The 19,603-nt window shown below is 51.2% G+C and overlaps 1 protein-coding gene across 1 annotated transcript in view; it reads left to right on the top strand.

Annotated features, from left to right (window-relative positions):
• Nucleotides 1–19,603, top strand: part of LOC134349967 (dynein heavy chain domain-containing protein 1) — a 221,153-nt gene that overhangs the window by 170,647 nt on the left and 30,903 nt on the right. Inside the window, exons 28-32 of the mRNA XM_063054919.1 lie at nt 4,555–4,704; nt 10,994–11,185; nt 12,168–13,188; nt 16,177–16,377; nt 17,216–17,407. Of these exons, the coding sequence (XP_062910989.1) occupies nt 4,555–4,704; nt 10,994–11,185; nt 12,168–13,188; nt 16,177–16,377; nt 17,216–17,407 (1,756 nt within the window). The remainder of the gene's footprint in view (nt 1–4,554; nt 4,705–10,993; nt 11,186–12,167; nt 13,189–16,176; nt 16,378–17,215; nt 17,408–19,603) is intronic.

The raw sequence follows: 19,603 nt of genomic DNA, 5'->3' as shown, positions 1-19,603 counted from the left end.
CGACGTTTCTACCTCCTACCCAAGATCCACAAACCTGCCTGTCCTGGCAGACCTATTGTCTCAGCTTGCTCCTGCCCCACCAAACTCGCTTCTGCATACCTTGACACGGTTTTAACCCCCCTTGTTCAATCCCTTCCGACCTATGTTCGTGACACTTCTCACGCTCTTAAACTTTTCGATGATTCTAAGTTCCCTGGCCCCCACCGCTTTATTTTCACCATGGATGTCCAGTCCCTATATACTTCCATCCCCCATCAGGAAGGTCTCAAAGCTCTACGCTTCTTTTTGGATTCCAGACCTAATCAGTTTCCCTCTACCACCACTCTGCTCTGTCTAGCGGAATTAGTCCTTACTCTTAATAATTTCTCCTTTGGCTCCTCCCACTTCCTCCAAACTGAAGGTGTAGCTATGGGCACCCATATGGGTCCCAGCTATGCCTGGCTTTTTGTTGGGTTTGTGGAACAATCTATGTTCCGTGCCTATTCTGGTATCTGTCCCCCACTTTTCCTTCGCTACATCGACGACTGCATTGGCGCTGCTTTCTGCACGCATGCTGAGCTCATTGACTTTATTAACTTTGCCTCCAACTTTCACCCTGCCCTCAAGTTTCCCTGGTCCATTTCTGACACCTCCCTCCCCTTTCTAGACCTTTCTGTCTCTGTCTCTGGAGACAGCTTATCCACTGATGTCTACTATAAGCCTACTGACTCTCACAGCTATCTGGACTATTCCTCTTCTCACCCTGTCTCTTGCAAAAACGCCATCCTCTTCTCGCAATTCCTCCGTCTCCGCTGCATCTGCTCTCAGGATGAGGCTTTTCATTCCAGGACGAGGGAGATGTCCTCCTTTTTTAAAGAAAGGGACTTCCCTTCCTCCACCATCAACTCTGCTCTCAAACACATCTCCCCCATTTCACGTACATCTGCTCTCACTCCATCCTCCCATCATCCCACTAGGAATAGGGTTCCCCTGGTCCTCACCTACCACCCCACCAGCCTCCGGGTCCAACATATTATTCTCCGTAACTTCCGCCACCTCCAACGGGATCCCACCACTACGCACATCTTTCCCTCCCCCCACCCCTCTGCATTCCGCAGGGATCGCACCCTACGCAACTCCCTTGTCCATTCGTCCACCCCATCCCTCCCCACTGATCTCCCTCCTGGCACTTATCCGTGTAAGCGGAACAAGTGCTACACATGCCCTTACACTTCCTCCCTTACCACCATTCAGGGCCCCAGACAGTCCTTCCAGGTGAGGCGACACTTCACCTGTGAGCCGGCTGGGGTAATATACTGCGTCCAGTGCTCCCGATGTGGCCTTCTATATATTGGCGAGACCCGACGCAGGCTGGGAGACCGCTTTGCTGAACACCTACGCTCTGTCCACCAGAGAAAGCAGGATCTCCCAGTGGCCACACATTTTAATTCCACATCCCATTCCCATTCTGACATGTCTATCCACAGCCTCCTCTACTGTAAAGATGAAGCCACACTTGGGTTGGAGGAACAACACCTTATATTCTGTCTGGGTAGCCTCCAACCTGATGGCATGAACATTGACTTCTCTAACTTCCACTAATGCCCCACCTCCCTCTCGTACCCCATCTGTTACTTATTTTTATACACACATTCTTTCTCTCACTCTCCTTTTTCTCCCTCTGTTCCTCTGACTATACCCCCTGCCCATCCTCTGTTCTCCCCCCCCTTTTCCTTCTCCCTGGGCCTCCTGTCCCATGATCCTCTCATATCCCCTTTGCCAATCACCTGTCCAGCTCTTGGCTCCATCCCTCCCCCTCCTGTCTTCTCCTATCATTTTGGATCTCCCCCTCCCACTCCCACTTTCAAATCTCTTACTAGCTCTTCTTTCAGTTAGTCCTGACGAAGGGTCTCGGCCTGAAACGTCGACTGTACCTCTTCCTAGAGATGCTGCCTGGCCTGCTGCGTTCACCAGCAACTTTGATGTGTGTTAGATGGAATACAGTGTCTGGAAGTGTATGGTCATGCACTTCAGTAGAAGAAATGAAAGCATAGACTATTTATAAATGGAGTGAAAAATCAAAAATCTAAGGTGGAAGGGGACTTGGGAGTCCTTTTGCAGGATTCCCTAAAGGTTAGAGCAACACACACAAATTGCTGGAGGAACTCAGCAGGCCAGGCTGCATCTGTGGAAAAAAGTATAGTTGACGTTTTGGCCCAAAATGTCGACTATAGTTCCTCCAGCATTTTGTGTGTGTTGCTCGGATTCCCAGCATCTGCAGACTTTCTCTTGTTCGTCCCTAAAGGTTAATTTGCAGGTCGAGTCTGTGGTGAGGAAGCAAATGCAGTGACAGCATTCATTTCAAGAGGACTGGAATATAAAAGCAAGGATGTAATGTTGAAGCTTTATAAGGCTCTGGTGAGACCTCACCTGGGAGTATTATGAGCAGTTTTTGACCCCTTATCTAAGAAAGGATGTGTTGACATTGGAGAGGGTTTAAAGGAAGCTCACGAAAATGAATCTGGGATTGAAAGGTTTGTCATATGAGGGGTGTTTTCTGGCTCTGGGCCTCTACTCACTGGAATTCAGAAGAATGAGAGGAGGTGGATTGGGGACCTCATTGAACCTATTGAATGGTGAAAGGTTTGACAGGGTGGATGCGGAGAGGATGTTTCCAGTGGTGAGGGAGTCTCAGACCAGAGGCCACAGCCTCAGAATAGAGGGACGTCGATTTAGAACAGAGATGAGGAGGAATTTTTTGGGAGATGGTGAGTCTATGGAATTCGTTGCCACAGGCAGCTGTGGAGGTCAAGTTATAGGGTATATTTAAGGAAGAGGTTGATCGGTTCTTAATTAGTCACTCATGGCATGAATGGATACAGGAAGAAGGCAGGAGGTTGGGGCTTAGAGGGAAATTGGATCAGCTGTGATGAAATGGCAGAACAGACTCAATGGGGCAACTGGCCTAATTCTGCTCCTATATCTTATAGTCTTACACCGTCCACCCCAGACACCCTCAGAGAGTCACCACGCACACATCTGTCCATACACCACCACACTGGCCACAGCCAGAGGGTCATCACACACACACTGTCCCTCATCCCACCGCGGCCACAGCCAGAGGCTCAACACACACACACTGTCCTTCCGTCCCACTGTGGCCACAGCCACAGGGTCAACACACACACATCTGTCCCTCCATCCCACCGCGGCCACAGCCAGAGGGTCATCACACACACACTGACCCTCATCCCACCGGGGCCACAGCCAGAGGGTCATCACACACACACTGTCCTTCCGTCCCACCACAGCCACAGCCAGAGGGTCAACACACACACACTGTCCCTCCATCCCACCGCGGCCACAGCCAGAGGGTCAACACACACACACTGTCCCTCATCCCACCGCGGCCACAGCCAGAGGGTCAACACACACACACTGTCCCTCATCCCACCGCGGCCACAGCCAGAGGGTCAACACACACACTGTCCTTCCGTCCCACTGTGGCCACAGCCACAGGGTCAACACACACACACTGTCCCTCATCCCACCGCGGCCACAGCCAGAGGGTCAACACACACACTGTCCTTCCGTCCCACTGTGGCCACAGCCAGAGGGTCATCACACACACACTGTCCTTCCGTCCCACTGTGGCCACAGCCAGAGGGTCATCACACACACACTGTCCTTCCGTCCCACTGTGGCCACAGCCACAGGCTCAACACACACACACTGTCCCTCCATCCCACCGCGGCCACAGCCAGAGGGTCAACACACACACACACTGTCCCTCATCCCACCGCGGCCACAGCCAGAGGGTCACCACGCACACATCTGTCCATTTGTCGTTCCCCAACCCCCTTACTGAAGACAAAGTTCTCAAGTTGTTGATGAGATATTGCTGCCCAGAGTTCAGTAATGGGAGAGTTCCTAGGAGCCATAGGACATGGGAGGAGAATGAGGCCATTCAGCCCATTGAGTCTGCTCCTGCCATTCCACCATGGCTGACTTATTATCCCTCTCAATCCCATTCTTGTGCCTTCTCCTCATAATCTTTGATGCCCTAACTAATTGCGAATTTAATGTCCACTTTAAATATACCCAATGACTTGTCTTCCACAACCTCCACAGATTCAGTACCCTCTGGCTAAAGAAATTCCTTCTCTGTTCTAAGTGGACGTCCCTCTATTCTGAGGCTGTGCCCTCGGGTCTTAGACTCACCCATTACAGGAAACATCCTCTCCACATCCACTCTGTCTAGGCCTTTCAAAATTCAAAGATCCCCCTCGTTCTTCTAAACTCCAGTGAGTACAGGCCCAGAGCCGTCAAACACTCTTCATACATTCAGCCTTTCATTCCCACGGCCGTTCTCAAAAATTCCCAGGAGCCTGTGAGCTCAGCCCCAGGAGAAGGAAACTACATCCCTGGGCACCTCCACCCCTTCTCGGGGAGCAAGGGGTAAAGGGGCTTCAGGGAGTTCTGATTCCTGCCATAGTTCTGGGCTGCTCCCGAAGGTGAGATGGGCACCTCTGCTCCCTGCACTGACCCCACTGACCCCTGCTCTCCTCTGGCTAGGAGCAACGGCTGCTGCAGGAACACTACGCCCAGCTGCGGAGCGACTTCATGCTCACCTTACAGAAGAACCGGGAGGAGGAGATCCGCCTGAGCCTGCTGCAGCAGGAACTGGAGGCTGCCCGCCAGGCCTTCGCCAAGGAGCACGGCACGGTAAGCACCTCTGCCCGGTGACAGACACACAGGGAACTGGCTCTGCCTGACAAGGGGCGCACAGGGAACTGGCTCTGCCTGACAAGGGGCGCACAGGGAACTGGCTGTGCCTGACAACGGGCGCACAGGGAACTGGCTCTGCCTGACAACGGGCGCACAGGGAACTGGCTCTGCCTGACAACGGGCGCACAGGGAACTGGCTCTGCCTGACAACGGGCGCACAGGGAACTGGCTGTGCCTGACAACGGGCGCACAGGGAACTGGCTGTGCCTGACAACGGGCGCACAGGGAACTGGCTCTGCCTGACAACAGGTGCAAGCGGATAAAGCTCCACCTGATGACCGGTGCACTAGTGAACCAGCTTCAGCTCAGCACAGTGACCAGAGCTCCCATTTATATTCAAGGCTTCACACCGCAGTACGGTCTGTACTTCAGTGAGGTACCAAGGGAGGGGCATCCAGCTGCCTATCTAAGAGTCTGTTAAATCTTCCTGATGTATCTGCCTCTATCACGACTCCTGGCAGGGCATTCCATGTAGTCCTCACTCTCAACAGGCTAACCCCTATTGATATCAATGGATCTGAGGGTGAGAGGGTGAACAGCTTTAAGTTCCTCGGCATCCAAATCACTGAGGATCTCACGTGGTCTGTACACACCAGCTATGTGGTGAAAAAGACACAACAGCGCCTCTTTCACCTCAGAAGTTTGAAGAAGTTTGGTATGGGCCCCTAAGTCCAAAGAACTTTCTGCAGGGACACAATTGAGAGCATCCTGACTGGCTGCATCACTGCCTGGTATGAGAACTGTACCTCCCTCAATCACAGGACTCCGCAGAGAGTGGTGCGGACAGCCCACTGCACCTGTTGATGTGAACCTCCCATTATTCAGGACATTTACAAAGATGGGTGTGTAAAGAGGGCCCGAAGTACATTTTCTCCTTGAGTATATCTGTTCCAATTTACGCTCCCAAGTTCCTGCATTCACTCTCTGCCAATTAAATACTTTACCATATGCTCTGCTTCCATCTCACTCTAAAGATCATGGAGTTGTGGTCACTGTCTTCAAAATACTCACCTATGGAGATTTGTCACCTAACCAGCTTCATTGCCTCGTCGTAGCAGTTAGTGCAACACTATTACAGCTCAGAGCATCCCAGAGTTCAGAGTTCAGTGTTCAATTCTAGTCTCCTCTGTAAGGAGCTTGCACACTCTTGCTGTGAGTGCATGGTTTCTTCCAGGTAGTTCGGTGTCCAAAGACCTTTCTGGTCATTGTTACCGGTCCTGTGATTAGGCTCGGGTTAGGCCGGTGGGCTGCTCGTTGGTCCAGAAGGATCTGTTCTACACTGTATCTCTAAATAGATCAAATAAAAGTAACTATGGTCTCTCTAGTATACGTCGACAGAGGTTGAAATGTCTAATATCAGAGTACATACAGTTACGGTAAAAGGGGGAAATTCAAGGGAGAGGGGTGAGGATTTTACTTTTACACAGAGTGGTGAGTGCCTGGAATATCCTCCTAGGGGTAGTGGTAGAGGCAGATATGATGGAGGTATTTAACAGCTCTTGGATAAGCAATAAAAAGCATACTGAGGTCTGCAAAATTATGAGGGGTATAGATCGGGTAAAAGTAAGCAGGCTCTTCCACCGAGGTTGGGTAATACTCAACTACAGGAAGGACGTGGAAACTATCGAAAGGGTGCACAGGAGATTTACAAGGATGTTGCCTGGATTGGGGAGCATGCCTTATGAGAATAGGTTGAGTGAACTCGGCCTTTTCTCCTTGGAGCGACAGAGGATGAGAGGTGACCTGATAGAGGTGTATAAGATAATGAGAGGCATTGATCGTGTGGATAGTCAGAGGATTTTCCCCAGCGCTGAAATGGCTAGCATGAGAGGGCATAGTTTTAAGGTGCTTGGAAGTAGGTACAGAGGAGATGTCAGGGGTAAGTTTTTTATGCAGAGAGTGGTGAGTGCGTGGAATGGGCTGGTGGCGGTGGTGGAGGCAGATACGATAGGGTCTTTTAAGAGACTCCTGGATAGATACATGGAGCTTAGAAAAATAGAGGGCTATGGGTAAGCCTAGGTAGTTCAAAGGTCAGGGCATGTTCTGCACAGCTTTGTGGGACGAAGAGCCTGTATTGTGCTGTAGGATTCTATGTTTCTAACTAGCAATCATGGGTTAAGGGTGAAAGGTTACTTTTATAAAGCCTCAGCATTACATCCTTGTTTTAATATTCTGGTCCCCTCAGAATGAATGCTAACATCACATTTGCCTTCCTTGCCACTGACTCAACCTGCAAATTAAATACTTAGGGAATCTGCACGAGGCCTCCCAGATCCCTTTGTGTGGGTCAATGAAACTAAGCAGAGTACTAGTTTGTCACAGATGGCATGGAGCAGATGGGCCGAACGGCCTGTTTCTCTGCAGTAGTGCTCTGTAACACTATAAATGTGCAGTGAAAGGAGGGATGAGCACATTGTGTCTCTTACCCTCGGTTGATCATGGTCGACCATGGATGTAGTGTCCCAGCTACTCGCAAGCTAGGACAGTACAATATGGAGAGCAAGCTCTTGCCTTCTCTCCAAGCAACTTATGAACCCCAATGAACGGCAGATACAATCTGGCACCAGCAGCATTGCAGGAGTTGTCTGTCAGTGTTGAACACTACATAGGACTGCCTTAGGGACTCCAGCTCCAGATTTTTCCCTCTGGGCTTACTCCCGGAGCCTTCCCCATGAGTGGGTATATCCGCAAGATTTGAGATCGAAGTTCCCTTCTCCCAGAGGAGCTGCCAACCATGGCTGACGAGCCCCATCTGCCCAAAGTGACTGATGTTAAGGCACCAGTAACCCACCTTTGCCCCTTTTCCTGTCAGTAGAAATGGTTCCGCTGGGCTTAGTAGCAAAGAGAACCAAACATGTGAACCAAATTGGTAAAGGTGCTGAGGAAGAGGATTTCTTGGAATGTATGCGGGATGGTTTTTTGAACCAACATGTCGAGGAACCAACTAGAGAGCAGGTTATTCTAGACTGGGTTTTCAGCAATGAGGAAGGGTTAATTAGCAATCTTGTCGTGAGAGGCCCCTTGGGTAAGAGTGACCATAATATGGTGGAATTCTTCATTAAGATGGAGAGTGACATAGTTAATTCAGAAACAAAGGTTCTGAACTTAAAGAGGGGTAACTTTGAAGGTATGAGATGTGAATTAGCTAAGATAGACTGGCAAATGACACTTAAAGGATTGACGGTGGATATGCAATGGCAAGCATTTAAAGATTGCATGGATGAACTACAACAATTGTTCATCCCAGTTTGGCAAAAGAATAAATCAAGGAAGGTAGTGCACCCGTGGCTGACAAGAGAAATTAGGGATAGTATCAATTCCAAAGAAGAAGCATACAAATTAGCCAGAAAAAGTGGCTCACCTGAGGACTGGGAGAAATTCAGAGTTCAGCAGAGGAGGACAAAGGGCTTAATTAGGAAGGGGAAAAAAGATTATGAGAGAAAACTGGCAGGGAACATAAAAACTGACTGTAAAAGCTTTTATAGATATGTAAAAAGGAAAAGACTCGTAAAGACAAATGTAGGTCCCCTACAGACAGAAACAGGTGAATTGATTATGGGCAGCAAGGACATGGCAGACCAATTGAATAATTACTTTGGTTCTGTCTTCACTAAGGAGGACATAAATAATCTTCCAGAAATAGTAGGGGACAGAGGGTCCAGTGAGATGGAGGAACTGAGCGAAATACATGTTAGTAGGGAAGTGGTGTTAGGTAAATTGAAGGGATTAAAGGCAGATAAATCCCCAGGGCAAGATGGTCTGCATCCCAGAGTGCTTAAGGAAGTAGCCCAAGAAATAGTGGATGCATTAGTGATAATTTTTCAAAACTCGTTAGATTCTGGACTAGTTCCTGAGGATTGGAGGGTGGCTAATGTAACCCCACTTTTTAAAAAAAGGAGGGAGAGAGAAACCAGGGAATTATAGACCGGTTAGCCTAACATCGGTGGTGGGGAAACTGCTGGAGTCAGTTATCAAAGATGTAATAACAGCACATTTGGTGCTGAAAGCGGTGAAATCATTGGACAAAGTCAGCATGGATTTGTGAAAGGAAAATCATGTCTGACGAATCTCATAGAATTTTTTGAGGATGTAACTAGTAGAGTGGATAGGGGAGAACCAGTGGATGTGGTATATTTGGATTTTCAAAAGGCTTTTGACAAGGTCCCACACGGGAGATGAGTGTGCAAACTTAAAGCACACAGTATTGGGGGTAAGGTATTGATGTGGATAGAGAATTGGTTAGCAGACAGGAAGCAAAGAGTGGGAATAAATGGGACCTTTTCAGAATGGCAGGCAGTGACTAGTGGGGTACCGCAAGGCTCAGTGCTAGGACCCCAGTTGTTTACAATATATATTAATGACTTGGATGAGGGAATTAAATGCAGCATCTCCAAGTTTGCAGATGACACGAAGCTGGGCGGCAGTGTTAGCTGTGAGGAGGATGCTAAGAGGATGCAGGGTGACTTGGATAGGTTAGGTGAGTGGGCAAATTCATGGCAGATGCAATTTAATGTGGATAAATGTGAAGTTATCCACTTTGGTGGCAAAAATAGGAAAACAGATTATTATCTGAGTGGTGGCCGATTAGGAAAAGGGGAGGTGCAACGAGACCTGGGTGTCATTATACACCAGTCATTGAAAGTGGGCATGCAGGTACAGCAGGCGGTGAAAAAGGCGAATGGTATGCTGGCATTTATAGCGAGAGGATTCGAGTACAGGAGCAGGGAGGTACTACTGCAGTTGTACAAGGCCTTGGTGAGACCACACCTGGAGTATTGTGTGCAGTTTTGGTCCCCTAATCTGAGGAAAGACATCCTTGCCATAGAGGGAGTACAAAGAAGGTTAACCAGATTGATTTCTGGGATGGCAGGACTTTCATATGATGAAAGACTGGATGAACTAGGCTTGTACTCGTTGGAATTTACAAGATTGAGGGGGGATCTGATTGAAACATATAAAATCCTAAAGGGATTGGACAGGCTAGATGCAGGAAGATTGTTCCCAATGTTGGGGAAGTCCAAAACGAGAGGTCACAGTTTGAGGATAAAGGGGAAGCCTTTTAGGACCGAGATTAGGAAAAACTTCTTCACACAGAGAGTGGTGAATCTGTGGAATTCTCTGCCACAGGGAACAGTTGAGGCCAGTTCATTGGCTATATTTAAGAGGGAGTTAGATATGGCCCTTGTGGCTAAAGGGATCAGAGGGTATGGAGGGACGGCTGGTACGGGGTTCTGAGTTGGATGATCAGCCATGATCATACTGAATGGTGGTGCAGGCTCGAAGGGCGGAATGGCCTACTCCTGCACCTATTTTCTATGTTTTCTATGAGGACTTGGTTGTCAAAGGCTATTTGAGATGCAATCCATTGGGAGCATTTAGTATGTAGTGGAAACTGATCTCCACCACACCGCCCTCCCCTGGCTATGACAACCTTAAAGAACTGGCAGGTTGTGTGGGTGGAAGGGGTCAGTCAGATGTGAGAAGGTTGTCAGATGATTCAACAGGATGGTTAAGATTGCATTTTGCCTTTATGACTAAAGGCATTGAGCTCAGAAGTCATGAAGTTATGTTACAACTTTATAAAACTCTAGCGATGTCGCATTTGGAGTATTGCACACAGTTCTGGTCACCCCATTATAGGAAGGATGTGGAGGCTTTGGAGAGGGTGCAGATGAGGTTTATCAGGATTAGAGGGCATGTGCCGTAACGACTGGTTGTCGAACTTGAGAGCTTGGATTGTTTTTGCTGGGGCACCAGAGGCTGTCGTGAGATTGGACAGAGGTTTATAAGATTCTGAGAGGCATAGACAGAGTAGATGGACAGTGTCTTTATCCCAGAACTGAAATGTCTAATACCAGAGGGCATGCTTTTAAGGTGAGAGGGGGTAATTTCAGAGGAGATGTGAGGGACAAGTTTATTCACACAGAGAGTGGAGGGTGTCTGGATTGTGCTGCCTGGGGTGGGGGCAGAGGCAGACACATTAGAGACGTTTAGATCAGCACATGGATGTGAGGAACATGGAAGGATATGGGCATTGTGAGGACAGAAGGGATTAGTTTCGTTGGCCATTTGATTACTAATTTAATTAGTTCAGCACAACATTGTGGGTTGAGGGGCCTGTTCCTTTACTGCACAGTTCTGAGTTCTGCGTTGTATGATCCTGTACTGTACAGCACTATCTATATACTAAGATACTAATATACTAATATACTTGCCTTGATTCCAGGGCAAGTCTCTCTATGAGACGGCATTGGAGGCCCTCAGGGCACTGAGCTCCAGTGACCTTGACGAAGTGCGGACATACCGGGTCCCACCGCGCTCCGTGGTGGCGGTGATGAACACCGTGTGCATGATGTTCGGCAGGCCCAATGGATGGGAGAGTGCAAAGCAGTTACTCAGTCAGCCAACCTTCTACCAGGTCAGTGGCCTCCATCCCTCCTCACCTACAACCCAGGGGAGAAATTGAGAGGATGGAGAGGGGAGATGAGGCAGCTGGTGGAGAAACAGGGAGATGGAGAAGAGAACGAAGCCTCCTGGGACATGAAGAGACACCATGGATCATGAGGGAGGGAGAGCGGAAGGGCAGGAAAGGGAGATTAACCGAGGGAAAAGGGTGATCAGGTGGGGAGATCCAAGTGGAGAGGAGAGCGGGCAGGCAAGGCACGGAGAGACACCATGTATCAGGAAGGGAGGGATAAATAGAGGGGATGGGGGCTAAGGGGGAGAATGGAAAGCGGTGAGCAGAGTGGGTGGGCAGGGAGAGCACTGAGAAGGAAAGGGGAGGGAGGGAGGAGAGCATGGAGGGAAGGGACAGACAGGGGGAAGGGATAGTGGAGAGGGAGAGAGGAAGGGAAGGGGAAAAGAGCGGGTAGGAGGATGAGGAAAGGGAGGTGAATGGTTGTATGATTGGAGATCTCTGGTGGGGAGGGAGAGGAGGGGGGAGGGAGGTGAATGGTTTTATGATTGGAGATCTCTGGTTGGTAGGGAGAGGGGAAGGGAGGGAGAGGAGGGGAAGGGAGGGAGAGGAGGGGGAGGGAGAGGGGAGGGAGGGAGAGGAGAGGAAGGGAGGGAGAGGAGAGGAAGGGAGGGAGAGGAGAGGGAGGGAGAGGAGAGGAAGGGAGGGAGAGGAGAGGGGAAGGGAGAGAGAGGGAGAGGAGAGGGGGAGGGAGGTGAATGGTTGAATGATTGGAGATCTCTGTTGGGGAGGGAGAGGAGAGGGGGAGGGAGGGAGAGGAGAGGGGGAGGGAGGGAGAGGAGGAGGGAGGGAGAGGGGGGGAGGGAGAGAAGAGAGGGAGGGAGGGAGGGAAGGAGGGAGGTTTGGACGGAAATGATTAGGGATTCCGGGTGGAGCTGCCAGAATGGCGGAAGCAGTGGGAATATCACTATGTGTCTCCTGGTAGGATCTGGAATTCTACGACAAGGAGAACATCCCGGATCACATCTTCAGGACACTGGAGAGCGTTGTGCTCCGGCCGGAACTGCAGCCGGCCGCGGTCCGCGAGGCGAGCAGGGCGGTGGAATCTTTCAGTCTGTGGATCCGGGCCATATACTACCATGCCGCGGTGGTCCGAGAGTACAGCCCCGTCTTCATCAACCAGTTCCAGACCCTGATCGACGAGGCGCAGGCTGCCCTGGGGGTGCTACGGAAGCGCGCCTTCGAGATGAAGACGGCTCTGGTGGACCTGTTGCGGAAAGACGGCGAGAAGTACCTGGCGGGCATCGAGTCGCTGACGGACATTGGTGAGGAGCACCTTCTGAGGCTTTTGGGGCAGAAGGAAATGGAGCTGGTGGGAAGGCTGAAGGAGCAGCAGTGGCAGACGCAAGTCGAGCTGATGGAGTGCCAGAGGGAACTGGAGCGCAGCGATCGGCTGATCCAAGCCCTCTACCCCCACCAGTCAGACTGGAAGGAGGTCCTGCAGCAGTGCCGGGACTGCAGGACAACTGTTTCAGGCGACAGTCTGCTAACTGCGGCCGCCGTTGTTTACCTGGGACCCTTCACGGAAAAGACGCGGCAGGAGTTACTGGAGAAATGGAAAGTCGCCTGTTATAGCGGCAGGATGGAGACAGAACACAGGGACGCACGGATGGAGCTGCTGGGGACGTTGGCTGAAGGATCCCCCTCCTCCCGAGCAGCAGGAGAGGAACCCACTGGCACCCCTGCTACCTTCATCCCGAGTCGGAAGAGTTTCCTGCTGCTGGACACGCTGAGTTCACTGCGCGAACAGCTGGAGTGGAACCAGCTCAAGCTTCCGGTGAATGCCACGGCCAGGATCAGCGTCCTGATCGCTCGTCTGCAGCTCCAGTATGCCGCAACTCCCTGGCCGCTGTTCGTCGACCCCGACCTGCAGACTGGACTCTGGATGGGAGTCCTGCAGGCTGGAGATGGACCACGGCTGGACCGGCCGGTGCTAGGAGACTCAGGTAGTTTATAGATTTATTTACTGCACTTTAGCACTTAGCGCGACAGTAATGTGGCTCGGGGAGTTGGAGTTCAACTCTGGCGCCCTCTGTAAGGGGTTTGTAAATTCTCCTCCTGGAATGCGTGCGTTTCTTCCGGGTGCTTCGGTTTCCTCCCACAGTCCAAAAACGTACTGGTTAGTCATCGTAAATTGTCCTGTGATTAGGCGAGGGTTAAATCAGGGGTCGCTGGGTGGGGCTGGAACAGCCTGTTACACACTGTATCTCCAAATAAATAATTATTATTTAGTTGCGGGGGGGGCTGAGAATTGGAGCAGGGCTGGGTAGGAATAGTTTGAGTGAGGGGGTGGGGACGTAAATGCGGGGGTTAGGTGCCCTTTTGGGAAAAATAATGGCTTTCCCAGCCCTGGGAATGGGATAAAATTGGCTTTATTTGTCACATCGGAACATACAGTGAAACCTGTCGTTTACAGGCCGAGGGTTGTTTGACGTCAGTGGTGGGTAAATTGATGGAAAGTATTCTTAGAGATGGTATATATAATTATCTGGATAGACGGGGTCTGATTAGGAACAGTCAACATGGATTTGTGCATGGAAGGTCATGTTTGACAAATCTTATTGAATTTTTTGATGAGGTTACTAAGAAAGTTGACGAGGGTAAAGCGGTGGATGTTGTCTATATGGACTTTAGTAAGGCCTTTGACAAGGTTCCACACGGAAGGTTGGTTAGGAAGGTTCAATCGTTAGGTATTAATATTGAAGTAGTAAAATGGATTCAGCAGTGGCTGGATGGGAGATGTCAGAGAGTAGTGGTGGATAACTGTGTGTCAGATTGGAGTGTTGTGACTAGTGGTGTGCCTCAGGGATCTGTACTGGGTCCAATGTTGTTTGTCATATATATTAATGATCTGGGTGATGGGGTGGTAAATTGGATTAGTAAGTATGCAGATGATACTAAGATAGGTGGCGTTGTGGATAATGAAGTACGTTTGTAGGTTTTCAAAGCTTGCAGAGAGATTTAGGCCAGTTAGAAGAGTGGGCTGAAAGATGGCAGATGGAGTTTAATGCTGAAAAATGTGAGGTGCTACATTTTGGTAGGACTAATCAAAATAGGACATACATGGTAAATGGTAGGGCATTGAAGAATGCAGTAGAACAGAGGGATCTAGGAATAATTGTGCATAGTTCCCTGAAGGTGGAATCTCATGTGGATAGGGTGGTGAAGAAAGCTTTTGGTATTCTGGCCTTTATAAATCAGAGCATTGAGTATAGGCGTTGGGATGTAATGTTAAAATTGTACAAGGCATTGGTAAGGCCAAATTTGGAGTATTGTGTACAGTTCTGGTCACCGAATTATAGGAAAGATGTCAATAAAATTGAGAAAGTACAAAGGAGGTTTACTAAAATGTTGCCTGGGTTTCATCTCCTAAGTTACAGAGAACGGTTGAACAAGTTAGGTCTTTATTCTTTGCAGCGTAGAAGGTTGAGAGGGGACTTGATAGAGGTATTTAAAATTATGAGGGGGATTAATAGAGTTGACGTGGATAGGCTTTTTCCATTGAGAGTGGGGGGATTCAAACAAGAGGACATGAGTTGAGAGTTAAAGGGCAAAAGTTTAGGGGTAACATGAGGGGGAACTTCTTTACTCAGAGAGTGGTAGCTGTGTGGAACGAGCTTCCAGCAGAAGTGGTTGAGGCAGGTTCCACGTTGTCGTTCAAAGTTAAACTGGACAGCTATATGGACAGGAAAGGAATGGAGGGTTATGGGCTGAGTGCAGGTCGGTGGGACTAGGTGAGAGTAAGAGTTCGGCACGGACCAGAAGGGCTGAGATGGCCTGTTTCTGTGCTGTAATTGTTATATGGTTACATGGTTGTGCTGGCAGCAACCTGCAAGTGTTGCTATGCTCTGGCACCGACATAGCGTGTCCACAATTCACTAACACTAACCCATACGGGTTTGAAATACAGGAGGAATCTAGGGCTCCCGAGGGAATCCACTTGGTCCCGTGGAGAATGTACAGACAGCGGCACAGACTGAATCCCGTTCTCTGGCGGTGTGAAGCGTTATGCTAACTGCCGTGCTACCGTGCCATCCTTGCATTTACTGTACCCGGACTGGATTTCATTTGGAATCTGGAAAGGGTAGATTGTGTCTGGTTCTTCACTCTCCCTTCAGCTTTCCAGGCTGCCCCTGCTCCCCTGCTCTCTTGTCTCCTAGCAGCCTGACTGCTTCCCTTTACCCCAGTAACTCCTCAGTCGCTAGCTCAGCTCCCTCGCCCTTTTCCACTCCCCCCGCCTGTCCCTCGAGGAAAGATTCACTGTCACAAGTCTAAAAGACATAGGAACAGTTAGGCCATTCAGCCCATCGAGCATGCTTCACCATTCCATCATGGCAGATTTATTTTCCCTGTCAACAACATTCTCCTGCCTCTCTCCGTAAACTTTGACGCTGATTAATCAAGAACCTATCAACCTCCACTTTAGATCTACTGAATGACCTGACCTCCAATTCCACAGATTCACAACCCCTGGCTTCAGAAATTCCTCCTCATCTCTATTGTAAAGGGACATCTCTCTATTCTGAGGCTATGCCATCTGGTCCTAAATTCCCCACTATAGAAAACATTCCCTCCACATCCACTCACTCTAAAGCCTTTCAGTATTCGATAGGCTTCCAAGAGATCCCCATTCTTCTAACTGGAGAGAGTACAGGCCCAGAGACATCCCTTATCCTCACCACATTGTAGTCTACCTCTCTGCCTCAGAAACACCTGTCTCTTCCCACTCCCCGGCGAATCCCCCACCGCAATCACGGGCCTGGGCACCCTTCCCTCCCCTCCCCTCCTGTGCTGGCCATTGCTGCAGAGTTTCCCCATACCTACCTCAGTCTAGCTGCTGCACTCCTCGCTGGCCACCCAATACCCGGAGCTGAGTTGGACTCTCTTCTAATGTGGTCATGTTCACGAACGGCGTGGTTCTGCTGTGGATTTAGTTGCAAGTGTACGATCGGTGGAGGTGGAACCAGAGGCGCAGGACGGACCCGGTGACGTACTGATGGACGGCCGTGCTGTCGGGAGCGGAGACATCGACTGGGCACCGGAGCTGATACAGGAAGAACCACCCAACAACCTCTGGGTCTGTTCCATCACCAGTGAGAGCCTTGAGCGGCTCCTGCTGACAGCGGCCTTCAACGGTCAGTTCTCGGCAGAAACTACCACTTCCCACTCGGTCCGTCGGCACTCGTACTGGGACAGCTTGGCAGCCCGTACCGGGAGCTCCAGCTGTAATGAAGGGGGAGGTCCTGGGTGAGATCGAGGGAGTGAGAAAGGGGAAGGGAGGCACAGAGTCCATCAGCTAAGGAAAGGGTGACTGGCCCCAGGGCGGGGATGTGAGACTAGAACAAAGGGCAGTGTGCCATTGACGTCCGGCTCGTTTGGCCTGGCCACACCATCAGGATGAAATCCCATCTGCCTCACTCTGCTGCTACCCGTTGGTCACACCCACCAACAGCTGAAAGCTCCTCTCCTCGGTGTTGGCTGCGGGCTTAGCGGCCATACCTCCTCTGCCCCCTCCCTCTATAGTCCTGACAAAGGGTTCCGGCCCGAAACGTCGACTGATCGTTTCCACGGATGCTGCCCGACCTGCTGAGTTCCTCCAGCGTGTTTTGGGTGTAGCCATACCTCCTACATCCAAAGAGTAGAGCTGCCTGCGCCGATCTCAACGTTACAGCACCTCTCACCAAACAAGCTAACATCGCTGTCGGTCTCCCAGTCCCGAACCATTCTTCCCAGCGACCAGAACTGCACACAACACTCCCTGTGCAGGGAGGGGGAGATGGAGAGGGAGGAAGAGAGAGGGGCAGGGAGGGTGAGGGGAGAGAGTGGAGGGGGTGAGGGGAGAGAGTGGAGGGGGTGAGGGGAGAGAGTGGAGGGGGTGAGGGGAGAGGGGACAGAGTGGAGGGGAGAGGGGGAGATAGATGTTCAGTGTATGGGGGAGGTGTCAGTCTCACAGATGTCTTAATACACTTTCAGGAATTGGGGTCTTGGTCACGAACGTTGAACTCTGCCCGTTCCCTCCCATTTTGAGGGCTTTCCTTGCGGTCAGCCGCTGGCAGGTGGCTGTGGACGGCTGGAACCTCACCTTCGGGACACTTCGAGTCCGCGTCAAACCAACATTCCGTCTCTACCTCAGCACCTCGCTGCCACTCCAAAGCATCGAGTCAGGTCAGAAGCACCATCCTCCTCCATAGGGTCCATTTACCCTCCCAGCCTATCCTTCCTTACTCAAACCTCCCCCCTCCTTACCCTACCCTCACCCTCCGCTCCGTCTGCTTACCCCCCACCCAGTGAAGCATGGGATCCCACATGAATCTGGTGTCTGCAATACAGACGGACAACCCACTAGTCAATTTCTGCCATCCGGCACATCTGGTGGTGTTAGCGGGGCGTTGAGGGCATCTCTCCCATGCAGGACAGAGCAGAGCCCAACACAAAGCGATCACAGTCCGTGACTAACCTTCGCCATCCCAAGATCACAGACCTCCCTGGTGGTGAGGCGGCTGGGAGGGGTGATGGTTAAGGACTGTGGGGCTGGCTCACGTCCCAGCTGTAACACTGAGGTCCCACTCTCCAGAGCTACCTGGAGCCCTGTATATATTCAGCACTGGCCACCCCTGCTACAACCAAGGGTGGAGCAGATCAAGTGAATTATCTCCCATCAGCTCACACCTCACCAGTGAAGTATCAGGTGGAACCAAATATATCTAATGGTCAACTAGAGGCTGGACTCAGTGTCCAAGACAGAAACCAGGAGAAAACGGTATGGGGAGGATGTCAGATGTCAGGGGTAGGTGTTTTTCTAAAAACAGAGAGTAGTGGGTATAAGTATCACCTGCCAGGGGTGCTGGTAGAGGCAGATGCATTAGGGAAATTTAAGATTCTCTTAGATAGGTGATAGGAAAATGGAGGGGTATGTGGGATGGAAGGGTTAGATTGATTTGGTGTAGGTTAAGGGTCAGCACAACATAATGGGTCAAAGGACCTGTACTGTTCTATGTAACTCGGGCCTTGGTCAGCAGACGTGGCTGTGGCTGAGGCTAGCCATATGCCCGCCACCTTCCTATCTGGATTTGGTGCCCTTCGAGCCCAGATGAAGAGTCTCGGCCCAAAATGTTGACGTTCATTCTGGCTCCATGCCTTCTGACCTGCTGAGATCTGCAGCATTTTTTATATGCTGTCCCAGTCCCAGCACATCCCTGCAGAGCCCCTCGATGTGTGTCCCAGTCCCAGCACGTCCCTGCAGAGCCCCTCTATGTTTCCCAGTCCCAGCACGTCCCTGCAGAGCCCCTCGATGTGTGTCCCAGTCCCAGCACGTCCCTACAGAGCCCCTCTATGTTTCCCAGTCCCAGCACGTCCCTGCAGAGCCCCTCGATGTGTGTCCCAGTCCCAGCACGTCCCTGCAGAGCCCCTCGATGTGTGTCCCAGTCCCAGCACGTCCCTGCAGAGCCCCTCGATGTGTGTCCCAGCCCCAGCACGTCCCTGCAGAGCCCCTCGATGTGTGTCCCAGCCCCAGCACGTCCCTGCAGAGCCCCTCGATGTGTGTCCCAGTCCCAGCACGTCCCTACAGAGCCCCTCTATGTTTCCCAGTCCCAGCACGTCCCTGCAGAGCCCCTCGATGTGTGTCCCAGTCCCAGCACGTCCCTGCAGAGCCCCTCGATGTGTGTCCCAGCCCCAGCACGTCCCTGCAGAGCCCCTCTATGTGTGTCCCAGCCCCAGCACGTCCCTGCAGAGCCCCTCGATGTGTGTCCCAGCCCCAGCACGTCCCTACAGAGCCCCTCGATGTGTGTCCCAGTCCCAGCACGTCCCTGCAGAGCCCCTCTATGTGTGTCCCAGCCCCAGCACGTCCCTGCAGAGCCCCTCGATGTGTGTCCCAGCCCCAGCACGTCCCACAGAGCCCCTCGATGTGTGTCCCAGTCCCAGCTGCTGCATCAAGGACTTTTCTTCCAGACGTCGCAGTGAAGGTGGCCCTGATGTCGTCCCAGAATTAGTTTCCATCCCCAGGCCCCCAGCCGCTAAACAGCTCATGCCTGCTTGCAGCACTCACTGGTGGTAGCAGGGTGGGAGGTGTCGTTGAGGGTCGGACTCCAACACTTTGATGTCCACTAATCCCTGCTCCATCAAGGCTCCTTGATGCCACTGTCCAGTGCAGTCACTGCCACCTCCCCGTGGATTAACTCTTTGTAGTGAGTTTGGATTCGGGCTGAGGTAGGGTGTGGAACAGGACAGTCTGGGCGAAACCCCACAGTATCCATGAGCAGGCTATAACTGCAGAGTCACAGCTGGCTCCAGAGCAGAGCAGTGTTCTCTCTCTGGACCAGAGAAGAGCAGTATTCTCTCTCCTAGCTCTGGACCGGAGCAGAG

The sequence above is a fragment of the Mobula hypostoma genome, chromosome 7 (assembly GCF_963921235.1).
Source record: "Mobula hypostoma chromosome 7, sMobHyp1.1, whole genome shotgun sequence".
Lineage (NCBI taxonomy): Eukaryota > Metazoa > Chordata > Chondrichthyes > Myliobatiformes > Myliobatidae > Mobula > Mobula hypostoma.
The sequence above is the reverse complement of the archived record's forward strand: the minus strand, read 5'-3'. Positions and strand labels throughout refer to the sequence as shown.